Source organism: Agelaius phoeniceus, chromosome 19 (assembly GCF_051311805.1).
Source record: "Agelaius phoeniceus isolate bAgePho1 chromosome 19, bAgePho1.hap1, whole genome shotgun sequence".
NCBI lineage: Eukaryota > Metazoa > Chordata > Aves > Passeriformes > Icteridae > Agelaius > Agelaius phoeniceus.
In genome coordinates this window covers 4,707,261-4,719,656 of record NC_135283.1, presented here as the reverse complement: position 1 = coordinate 4,719,656, position 12,396 = coordinate 4,707,261, and the positions used below count along the sequence as shown (strand labels likewise).

The 12,396-nt window shown below is 47.7% G+C and overlaps 1 protein-coding gene across 5 annotated transcripts in view; it reads right to left on the bottom strand.

Moving 5' to 3' along the window:
• Positions 1–3,509: 3,509 nt before the first annotated feature.
• Positions 3,510–12,396, bottom strand: part of PRPSAP1 (phosphoribosyl pyrophosphate synthetase associated protein 1) — a 28,924-nt gene continuing 20,037 nt past the window's right edge. For all 5 annotated transcript variants that reach the window (XM_054645254.2, XM_077188169.1, XM_054645258.2 and 2 more), the window contains 3 exons: positions 9,082–9,152; positions 8,271–8,417; positions 3,510–7,688 (listed from right to left, as the gene is read on the bottom strand). In XM_054645254.2, the coding sequence (XP_054501229.1) occupies positions 7,530–7,688; positions 8,271–8,417; positions 9,082–9,152 (377 nt within the window). In that variant the 3' untranslated portion in view covers positions 3,510–7,529. The remainder of the gene's footprint in view (positions 7,689–8,270; positions 8,418–9,081; positions 9,153–12,396) is intronic.

Here is a 12,396-nt window from a genome sequence, read left to right as displayed (position 1 = left end):
GACCTTGCATGGCAGTCCCAGCACCCCATGCTGTATTTAAAGGAGATGTACTGAACAACTTCCCTTCTGGAAACAGAACCAGTGGGAAGTTAATGGAATGCCAGTGTGGCAAAGGGATAAATGTGAGAGATTGAAGGAGTTGGTGTAAACCTGAAAGAGCTAATGCTCAAAGACTAGGCAGAAGAGAAAAGGAATGTTACCACAATAATGAGAGAAGGTTCAGTTGGAAAAGGGGGTTTTGGAGGCAGGATAGTGCTTTTCTGGAACCAAGTTCCTATCCTGGGAAACTCTCAAAGAACAAGTTTGAGACAGCATTTCACTTGCATCTGGTGGGGGAGAGAAAATGAAACCACACAAACCCCCAACCCTGTTCTGAAAAGTTCAAGAATAACAAAATGAGGCTGTGCAAGGACCAGTGTCTATAAATTCCACAGTGAACAAGGGCTGGGGGGCACCCACCATACCAAGGGATCAAACCAAGGACAGTGCTGGAACCTGGGCTGGTGATACAAGTTCTTCCTCTGTCTCTGTTTTCCTTCCTTTCCCCCTTCCTTGCTCCCTCTCCTTAGAAGTTTAAATTGTGGCTGCCATGGGCTGTTAAGAAATTGCTGTTTGTAGTTCAGGGAAATGTAACTCATGAGCTGTTCATTGGGGTAGTTGTGTAATCCATGGGCATTTCATCGGGGAAGTTGAATTTGTGGGCTGCTCAAAAAAGTTGCCACATGTTGTTCAGAGAATTTTAATCCACACACTGTTGAAATAACCTGTGGGCTGTTCCTTGGTTTCATCCACAGGTTGTCCAGGGAAATTTAATCCACAGGCTGTTCAGGAGTGTTTAAATTGTTGCCACCACAATCTGGACAACCTATCACAAGGTTTAAATCCTTGCTGCCAAAAAACTCCAACTTTCTAATTGACTGATTGGTGCTGTTTTGCCTTAATACAGCCCCAGGGCATCCTGAAGGTCCAGGACCACCCTCTAATGGCACATGCTGACAGAGCCAGGCAGGGCACAGGGGGGTCCTGGGTGCTCACCAAGCAAGGACTGAGGTGTGAGGGCTGCTTGGGATGGCAGCTGTGGGAGCCTGAGCCCCCCACCTCCCATGTCTGTGTGTCCTGCACAGCCACGAGCAGCTGCTCCTCCAGAGGGGCTCCATCCTGGAGCTGCCACTCCTGGTGCCTCCCTGAATGACAGAAACCTGCTGCCATTGGGAGGACATCACCAGCACCCCCACAGCTCCATCACTGGCTAAATGGGTCTGATGCCAGGGCATCACACAGCTCCTGGCTGTGACAGCCAGAGGGAACTGGGCCAGAGCTGTCCCCAGAGCCATCGCTGTCCCCATGGCACTCAGCTGAGTCCCAGCCACACTGTTGGACAGAGGGTCTGTGCTGCTGGGTGGCCTCGTGCTGGGGCACCCATGGGATGGGGCTGTGGGTGCTGGGGATCCTGGATGGACACCCCAGGGAGTAGGACATGGGCTTGCCTTGGCTGAATTTCAAAAGGTTCCTCCCCAGCCAAGGGTTTTGGGTACCCACGTGCACCAAGGAGGGGCTGTGGTGGGATCCAGTGCACCAAGGAGGGGCTGTGGTGTGATGGAGGGGCTGTGGTGGGATGGAGGGGCTGTGGTGGGATCCCAATACACCAAGGAGGGGCTGTGGTGGGATGGAGGGGCTGTGGTGGGATCCAGGGCAGCCTGGCCCAGGCAGTCACCAGCTCCTGCTGTTTCTCCCATCACCCTGAGCACAGCCCTTTTGTGAGCAGAAAACAGAGAGCACACTGGAGCTGCCCTGGCTCTGCCTGTGCCAGGCTGTGCCTCCTGGTGGGATGTGCAGGGAACAGGAGCAGAGACCTTGGGGCACACAGGAGGTACTGGGGGCTGCAGTCCCGCTCCACGGGCAGACCTTGGCCTCCTCTTCCTCCTCCTGCTTTGTTGCCCATGAGGAAATCCTGCAGCATGTCCCAGCACACCATGCTGCCACCTCCTCTGGGGTTGGAGAGAGCCTGGCAGGAGTGTAGGGAGCTCCAGGTGGGTTGGGATGAGCTCCCACATTCCACTCCTGGAATTCCACACCCTTCCCACACTTCCTTCTGGTGCCCTTCACAGTGGGAGCCTCCAAGGGCTGCAGGGCAGCAGAGCAGAGCAGTGAGGGGCAGCTCCAGAGGGGCAGCTCAGCAAGTGAAGGGACTCCTGGATGCTCCAGGTGTTCTCTGCCATGTGCTCTGCCTTCCAGTCCTTGATCTCCTTGTGCATCTCCTGGCACAGAGCCTGACCTAGGAGAGGGGGATGGCAGGGTGAGCCCCAGAGCAGGGTGAGCCCAGGGCAGGGTGAACCCCAGGGCAGGGTGAGCCCCAGAGCAGGATAAACCCCAGGGCAGGATAAACCCCAGAGCAGGGTGAACCCCAGGGCAGGGTGAACCCCAGGGCAGGGTGAACCCCAGGGCAGGGTGAGCCCCAGGGCAGGATAAACCCCAGAGCAGGATAAACCCCAGGGCAGGGTGAGCCCCAAGGCAGGATAAACCCCAGGGCAGGGTGAGCCCAGGGCAGGGTGAGCCCAAGGGCAGGATGAGCCCAGGGCAGGGTGAGCCCCAGGGCAGGATAAACCCCAAGGGCAGGATGAGCCCAGGGCAGGATAAACCCCAGGGCAGGATGAGCCCAGGGCAGGATGAGCCCGAGGGGAGGATGAACCCCAAGGGCAGGGTCCCTAGGCCTGGGTCCCTTGTCCCCACCATGGTCTGCACAGAGCCAGGGGCAGTGCAGGGCCTGGCCAGGCTGGCACAGGGCACTGGGGCAGGGCTTGGCCTTCAGCACATCCTCAGCAGCCAAGAAGGGGCAGCAACTCCCCAAAAGCCTGAGGGATGCAGACCCCAAAGGAGGGGGTGGCTCAGGGGGAGCACCCAGAGGGGCTGGGAAGAGCTTCTGCCTTGGTGATGTCTCTTTCAATGGCTTCCACTTTCTTCCTTATCTTCTCCATGTCTGAGGGGCTGGGAACCACAGGGGCCTCTCACAATTCCCTGCAGTGGTTCCCTGCTCTCCTGGGCAGGCAGATCCCATCCCACCTGGGAGGTGGTGACAGGAGATAGAGCAAGGTGGGCACAGCCAGCAGACTCCTTCCTCTTCACTCTCCTCCTCATTCTGGAGCCTGCATGTCCTCCCTGCCAACTGCTGCATCCGAGCTCAGTGCTGGAGACAATTCACTGCAGCAGCAACTGTAAGGGAAAGCTAAGGTGGTACCCTGACCACTGAAATGTAAAAGGTAATCAGGATAATGCAAACAAATTTTAATGAGAATTTCAACCTTCATGGCATCTAGTTAACTTCACTTCTGACCCTATGTCACAGACATCTTTTATGAAAAATCCTTTCGTTAGGATCTTTCCTCCTGAGAAGCTGAGAGGCCTCAGAATTTAAATGTAAACAATGATTATCTGCTGCTGTGGAATGCAACAGGTGCATCTTTGATTGGTCTCATGTGGTTGTTTCTAATCAATGGCCAATCACAGTCAGCTGTCTCGGACTCTCTGGTCAGTCACAAGATTTTATTATCATTCCTTTCTATTCCTTGCTAGCCTTCTGATGAAATCCTTTCTTCTATTCTTTAGTATAGTTTTAACATATCATTTTCTTTTAACATAATATATATCATAAAATAATAAATCAGCCTTCTGAAATGGAGTCAAGATTCTCATGTCTTCCCTCATCCTGGGACCCCTGTGAACACCACCACAACCCTACCAACAGTAAAGCCACAGCTTTTGCTTTAACAATACACAGTGCTTTGGTAAACCCCATTTACCCAACCACTGCACTGGGGTTAAATCACCATGGAATTATTTCCAACACAACACAGAGCACGGGCCAACAAAATGGGAACAAATGGCAAGCTGTCACTGTTGATGTGTGTGTTGTACAGGAACAACAGGGATTTATTTGTGAAAGTAACACCAATGCTAATGCCCAAGACATTTGTCTTGGCACTGAACAAAATGTTTGCCATTTTGAAATACATCCTGCTGAAATCCTGCTTGTAACTGTACTTATATACATTGGGAAGAGTAAGAACTATTGGTGATTCCATAGAGACCACACCACTATAGAAATAAGCCATCACTCAAATATTTGGGTTTGTAGTTTTCTCCAAAATTAGAGGATGTGACCTCAACTATTCAGTTCTGTCACAACCCATGGATTGCTACAATCTACCTACACATTCCAGCAAGATTTCCTGCTCACCCCCACTGGAATGAAGCTTGCACTGATGGAAACATTACTGCAGCACAAAGAGCTGTGTTCACTGGTGGAAGGTGTCTGAAGCAATGGACACAGAGCTCACCACTATTCATCAAATACAGAATAGATAAATCAAGTGATGAGAAATGGAGAACATCACTGGTGGGACTGTGTTTGGGTGGTCACCCACTGCAACAGGAATTCCAGATCTAACACTGCATCCTGTTATAATTTTGCTGATTTCTGTCATTTTATGCTTAATGTACTGTAGTATTTTATATGCTGAAGTGTTTATATTAGCTGGACAGGTAGCACTGTCCCACAGATGTCCTTGCATACATAATATTGTTCTCTCACATTCAACAGTCTCAAAAACCACAGTATTTAGCTAACCTGATCAAAAATTTCTCAGTTGGACATAATAAATTTTTAAGTTGGACATAATAAATCCCTGCTTATAGGCACAGAGGCAAGAGGTGACCACATGGCCACTCTGTGGAGCAAGACAAGTTGTTTTTAGTCACAGGGTGGATTCTGGTGGTGCCTTCCCCCAGCTCTTGAGCTGCACTATGATCTCAGAAATGCTTGCTAGGCCTTGGCCTTGAGAACAGCACCTGGGCTGAGCAACTCTCAATCTTATCAGAAACACTGTCTGCTCCCAGGAACTTGTGCTGTCTAACAAACTCCTGATTCTTAACAAACAGCCTTGGAAAACTATTTTTCTTGCCTGAACAACAACCCAAGCAGAACAACATTTTTGTTATCGAGCTTTCAAAGAAAGCTGCTGACCTGAATTGTGCCCAAGATGGAGAGGAATTATGACCATTCCTTGAGGCTCAACTCTGCCTGTTGAGAAGATGCAAAGATATCTGATGCATTTCCAGGAGCTCGAGGGGAATTCTTCAGAGGTTCCTTGTACAGGCTCCTTCAGGTCTGTGTGTGAGTGGGAATGCACTACAGCAAATACACTGTGGACATTGCTCTCCTAGATTCTTAAGTATTTTAGATTTTAAAGTACATGCTATATGAAATTGTTAAATTGTTTAACTTCAGCATAAGCTATTGCTTAACAGCTTATGCAGTTCAATGCTGTTAAACCTTTGGGCCAAAACTGTTGGTCAAGTCTGGGGTTCAGTTTTGCAAGGGGGTCTATTCTGAACCTTGTGACTCAGCCTGTGTTTCCTTTTCATCCTTGCCCTTCCCCCTTCCCCAGTCTCAATGTAGATTTTTGGATTGATTTTGGGTTTAGATTGATTTCTTTTAGATTTTAGTTTGCTTTTACCATGTAGTAAATAGTAGAGTGAACCTTGCAAACAACTTTGAGGAACTTTCACTTCTATACTAAACCTGCTTTTGCTGATACCTCAGCTGGTGATTCTTTAAGCAACCATAAAACATTCACTCATGACAAAGGCCCAGGGCACACAGGCACAACCCTCTGCTCAGTGGTGCTATGATTCCATGGGTTCTACCCAAATACAGCCCAGCAAAAGCAAGCCTGAATGGGGCAAGAATCCTCAATGAGCCCCAACCTTGCTCCTGGCAGGCCTGACAAGCACTTTGAAGGGGAGAGAACAGCAATACTGCTCCCACTTTTAACACTGCCTTCCAGGATGAAGAACATTGTGCAGCAGTGGCTCAGAAGAAAGGGGGCACAGCCATCTCCAAGGACTCCACAGCTCCAGGTGATCTGTTCAATACTTGCAGTGCAGCATTATTACCCCTCCAGGCCAAGGAGCCAGGCTGTGGTCACAGAGTACAGCTGAGATTTGTTTGTGGTACTTTGAAAATGCAGGAAAGCCCATCAACAGCTTTGATACCTCATCCAGTTCTGCACATCCCTCATGGAATTTGGCATGGAGGTTTAATCCATGCTGGATACTGAAAGTGGTCCAAGCACTCCATGCCAAGGTCCATTTGTTTGCCTGGTATTCAAGGTTTGTCCTGCCTGGTGACTGCTTGCACCTTGGCACATTTTATATGTTGGAGTGGAATAGAAATAAAGATAACCAAAATTGAACAACTAAACATTTCCTGTGCTGTTGAAGCAACTGCTTCCAGCAGCTTTTATTTGTTCCTCACATCAGCAGACTAGTGGTGTAGGTTTTTTCTGGAGTGTGGTTGTCTCATCAAGGGGAAAAATCAGTTTGGGAGTTTATCCTTATACTATCCTGGAGACATGCATCTTGTGCTGCTTCCTCAAGTGTCCCCTCCACCCAAAAATTAGTATCACTCAAGAAAGGAGTGATCAGCCAGTCCTACTTCCCTGTGGAAGAAGTTGCAAGCTGCCAAGTGAGCCTTGTTACAGCAACAGCCCCACCTGAACACAGCAGCTCCTCAGAGGGCACAGGATTCATAGGAAGCACCAAAGCTGAAAAATCTTACACTTTTTATTGCAGGTTCAGTGTTAGTGTTTTGGAAAGCACAGCTGCATTAGAAGCAGATATTGTTCCAACTTCCCTTCCCCATAAGACTCTGCCACAAACTCAGCCCCAGGCAACTCCAAAAATCGTGCCTGGTTTTGCAGTGCAGACGAGTGTCCCAGAGAGGAGCAAGACCCTCATGTGAATCATCACTGAAGAGCAATAATGATCCAAAGCTCGCCAAATGAAAAGGCCAACACATTATCTAGCATTCCCTGCTCTGCTGGGACACACACATGAGCCTGTTCCCAGCTCCCTGACCCAGGGATGGGAGCAGCCCTGCCAATGGGTTGCCCTAAGCTGTCCTTTGGGATGTTCCGCTAACTGAGTTTTGATGAAAGTCCCTGCTCTGCTGTGCAGGAGAGGAGAGGCCACTGAGCTGGCACAGAGCTGCTGTTGGCTCAGCTCTGCCAGCAGCACAGCCTGAACATTCCCTTCTGTGCTCTGGGGTGAGACACAGGCAGAAACAACCCCAAAGGCTGCTCTTGCTGCCCACACAGCAATGAGCAGTCCCTGTTCCCTTCTCACAAGCTGACAGCTACTTCTGTTTAGCTTTTCTTTCTGCCCCTACAGGGCAAGAGAAAACACACTAAAAAAAAAAAATCATTAAAGGAACTTAAAAATTCAACACCATCTCATTTCTCCATCTCTCTCAATTAAGGTGTAATTCCCCCCACTGCCAGTGGCCCCTTCTATTGACTTGTAAAGTGCTGGTCAGGTTGATTTCTTTTCTATTAGATCTCACGGCTCAAGACCCTGAAAACCTCGACACTCCTACAAAAATAAACAGCTGTGTTATGCCTATGTTTTATGGTATTGCCTTTCCATGCAGATTTCCTTCTCTTGTGGAATCCAGGACAGGGGCAGGCTCAGGTCTAGTCATCGACGGTGATGTTGCGGAAGAGATAAGCCATGGACTCGCCGTTGTGGATGCGCCTGATGGCCTCTGAGAGGATCAAACTGATATCCACAGTCTTTATCTTGGGGCACTGCAGCTTCTGCACCTCGTGAGGAACAGTGTTGGTCACCACCACCTATGGAGGGCCAGAAAGGAAAGGAAATTGTGCTGCAGGAATGTTCACCCTCCCTGAGCAGCCACCCCGAGGGGTGTGTACTGCTGTTCCACAGTTCAGGGAGAGAAACCCTTGCATATTAGAAAAAAAGATTAAAATAAATGGTCTCCCCTCTTACAATCTGTTGAGGGGACCAGCATAACCAGCACTCTCCAACAGGCTGATGGGTCCACTCAGATCACAATATCTATTATTAAGTTTGAAATCCTGTCCTCCTCATGTACCAGCAGCCCCTGATCAGCTGCGGGAGAGGGGCTCACAGTGAGATGGCAGCCACACAGCCCCAGCTGCAGGGAGGGAAATGTCCAGGCAGGGATGACTAATATTTCTGTTAGGGAGAAAATACACTAGGAAGCAGATCTGATCTGAGCAAGTATTAATCATGCAGACTTTTATTTTTTTGTGTGTTCCAGTGAAGAACCAGCTAACTGAAAGCACCTGATTAAATGAGTAATTCCAGACATGAGCTATGTGCCTTGGGAAGGACATCAATTTGTGAGTGTTGGTGCCACCCCCACTCTGCAGCCTGGAGAGCAGACTCACCTCATCAATGGAGGATTCCTCTATGAGACGAGGGGCATCTGCTGACAGGAGCCCATGAGTGGCCATCACAAAAATCTTGTAGGCTCCACGCTCTTTCAGGATCTCTGCAGCAGCTACAAAGCTTTCCACGTCATCAATGATGTCATCCTGAGCAGAAACAGAAATAACATCAAAACCAGCAGTTTTCAAAGCCTGCAGGGCAGGAGTGGATCTGCAGGCTACTGCAGCTTTGGCCATGCACACAGATGAAAAATAGAATCCCTGTCTACTCCAGCTGCTGCTGAGGACAGCCACGTGCATGACTAATCTGTGAATGCTATTTCCCTGGTTTAATGACCCTTTTGCTAGTGTGGAGAACAAATGTGTCTTGGAAACAAATCAGTCCTTGCACATGCACTCACAGTTTATCATCAGCAAGGAGTATTTTTCCATGGGGCAGGAGCTGCATGTTGATTACTTACACTGCAGCATGGCATAGCAAGTAAGAGAGGCTTGGCAAGTTTTTTGTTTGGGGTTTTTTAGCACTTCAGGAGTTTTCTCTGTGTTCCCTGGATTTATTCATTACTTGCAGACATCTGACACTTAGAATCAAGGCAGCAAGGACATTTTAGGGCTTAAAGAGCTGAAGTGCAAATGGTTTTCAAGAGAAAGTTGAAACAACCAAAGCTACCAGCACTACTGGAGAGAAGAGTGTCTAAAAACCATGTTCCCACTCCTATACCAGGCATCCCTCTGACCCTCAGGGATGGAACAGCTGAAGCAAAGATGCTGTGAGGAAGCCACCCCCCACCTGTTCCCCTCACACTCATACCACAATGATGGCAATCCTTCCTCCAACGTCTCCAACCACAGTTATTGGCGGTTTCTCCTTGGCCATCATCACTAAAGAAGAAGGGAAAAAAAGAGTCCAGGTGACTCAGGCTTGAGTCAAACCCCCCCAGTTCCACCAGACAAGAGGCTGAACCATTAAACACCTTACACTGATGCAGACACAGATGTGCTTTACATGACCCTGACACCCACCTAAGTGAGAAACTCTCATTTAACCATCATTTTACTCCTCAAATGAACAGCACCGCTGCATAAAGAGGAAATTCTGTTTCTGTGGGGATTTTGTACTGATCTCAGAAACAGAAAGCAATTCCAACTCTCTAACAGACCCCTGTGCAAGGAGAGTTACAAAGCAGCACCTGGTTTATGGGCAATATCAGTGACCTCCTCTGTGCTCCAGCACAGGACTTGAAAAAGGGATTGGGAACAACAAATGGGCTTTTCCAAGCAGCACCTCTCAAAGGGCAGGTGCTTTACAAGGTGCAACTTTTCACCTCTTGGACTCAGTAAATCATCTGTAGGACCAGAGACTTGCACTGCAGCTCATTTGCTTTCTCACATCACCAAACACAGAGGGGTCTTTGAGAGGGTGTAAGAACCTTAATACCACCTGCTCAGGCAAAGAAAGCTTAAGGAAGTTTGCAGAAGCAATTTTGCTGATTATTTTTTAAGTGGATTAATGGAAAGAGTAGGACAAAATCCAGTTGAAACTCAGTTCAATAAGCTCAGTGCAACCAGCAATTGGATCAAAGCAGACACTGACAAGCTGTGCTACCTGGCACACAGTGAAGAGATGTACTGGGAAATAAGGTTCCATTCCCTCCTGACACTATTGCACTGACAGGGTCCATGCAAAACCACACCCTGCTAAAATTCCAGCAGCATCATGAAAATACCAGAGATCTGAACTGAGATGCACTGAGAGTGTCCAGATGTAACACAGCCTTCAGACTTACACCAAACAGCAACCAACCTCCAGCACAGGCCAGGGCCTTGCTGTCCATCTGCCAAACCTCTCACTTGCCATGGGGTGCTGGTACAAAAACCTCCAGCATGGACAGGACACTGCAGTGGGCACTTGTGTGTCAGTAGGTGACAATCTGGGCTGATCTAACCACTGAAGCCAAGAGGCACCTCCAGAATTTTGTAACACTTACCTGGCCCACCTCCACACCCCACAGCCCTATTTTATGCTCTCCACAGTGAGTGCAAAGTGTCCTACCAAGGCACTTGGTGCCCCTCCTTTTGTAAGCTCAGGTCTTGCCAGGATTCTGGCCACAGAGGCTTCTCAAGTGCCTCAAGGAGTTCAGACAAAGCAAGATTTTTCTCTTTTAGGGTAATCCACTTCAATGTAATACCTGAGCAGCAGGAGAACACAAGCCATTGCCCAGCAAAAAGCCTGTCTAAATATTGATCTCTGCTCTCCTCACCAAAAAAGCCTTACATCAAACTCCCCATCCTGCACAGCAGGATGATCCAGTACCATTCCCATATCTCATCAGTGCCTGGGAATGCTTAGAGTGCAAGCACAGCTGGGTGAATGACTCACACTGAGGCATATAATAAAAGCAATTATAAGCACCACAACTTTGAAGATTCTTGTGTAGAGCTGTCCTTCACATCCATGACCTACTCCACAGGCTGGTTTTCCATAAACCTACCAAAACTGTACAAAAGGTGTCCAGTAAGTCTGTTTTGCCTGAAGTCCCCATCACTCATTGCCAGGTTTTGCAGTTAAAGTCACAGCTACCTTGGACTGAAGAGTTAATCAACAGCTCTTCATGGCACAGATTCCTCAGCCTCCCTTGCATGGTTATTTCTGAGTCTCCTACCAAATGCAAAGTCTTGTCTAAATCCTGAAGGAAAAATATTCTTATGAGATGGAAGATTATTTATAATAAATGAAGATTAAGCACCACCAGCGAGAAGCAGATCATAAATTCCAGTTACAGGCACTACTGACCTGCTCAGATTAGTTATGAGTTTACTATCTAGTCTGGACAGTAATAGAGCTCCTGGTGGGAGCTGTGAAGTATCAAAAGGATTCACCTGGCTGCCATCCCAGCCTCTGTGTGTATCCAGTGATGAGTGCCATCTCTGTTTACAGCAGCCAGGTCAGGGGAAACTTTTCTACACAAATGTTGAACAGGCCTGGGGAGCTGAAATTCAGCACTGTTTTACTCACAGAGATATGGAGTTTCAGCAAATCAGTATCCTTCTACTCCATGAAGGAAGCAGACACATTCTTTGCTATGCTTAAAGGCTAACATGGCAACCAGCAACATTAGCAGTGCTTTGCATCTCTGTCTGTTTTTTAAAAGCTGTATTTCAATTTTGGTTTATTTTTAAAGAATGGTAGGCAACGTGTCGACCTACCCGGATCTTAAAGAGATGTTCTCCCTTTTCCTTGTTCAATTTTCTCTGCAAAAAAAAGAAAAAAAAATTGCAAGCCAAGGATCTACCCACAACCACATCAAATCTCAACTGCTCCAAGGTGATGAGAGTCTACACAAGGGTTAGTGCAGCCAGCTTCTTCTTCAGAATCTTTGAACATATCAAGATGTGCAAGTCAGAACTGCTACGAGGAGGTGCCTTGAAAAATGATTCAAATAATAAAAGAATATTTTCCTCCCAGACACAAACCCTCTATGTTTGCAGACAGAAGAGAACAGAAATAAGCCATGCTGGTACTTTTGCATGGTGTAACCCCTTGGATCATGTACAAGTTTGGTTTAAAGAGTTGCTGACTTTTTCTGGAGAGTAAGAAAAGATGCTTGTGGTATCTGTAGCTTCTGAGGGGGAAAAATAAAAGAGAAAAAACTAGACCAACCACCATTTCTTTATAAAACAAGAATATCAAAGAACACTTTCATTCAGATGTGCATAACATACACCAAAGTACCACATGTTAAAGGCAGGATCACTGGCACTAAGAAAGAACATTCCCAGGTGTGTAAACATGTTGCTTTAATTAAGTGGTCAAAAACAGGTTAAGAAATACTAAAATAAATTCTGTTTGGAGCTGACAGTGCAAATTAAAGTGACAATCACCAAGAAATATAATGCTGCATTTACAACAGAGCCTGGGAGCAAAAGGCTGCTCAAGAATGAACTGTTTTGTGTAGAGATAACCTTGGAAGGACAGAAAACACCTCTGTGCCCAGCCTAAACACAGGCAAGATGGGGGCAGGGAAGTAGGAACAGAGCCATGGTCAGTGCAGTTTCTCCCCCAAACTCCCTTTGTGGCAGTTTGCTGGGCTCTGGGATTCAAGCAGACCATTAGCTCTCTGTACAA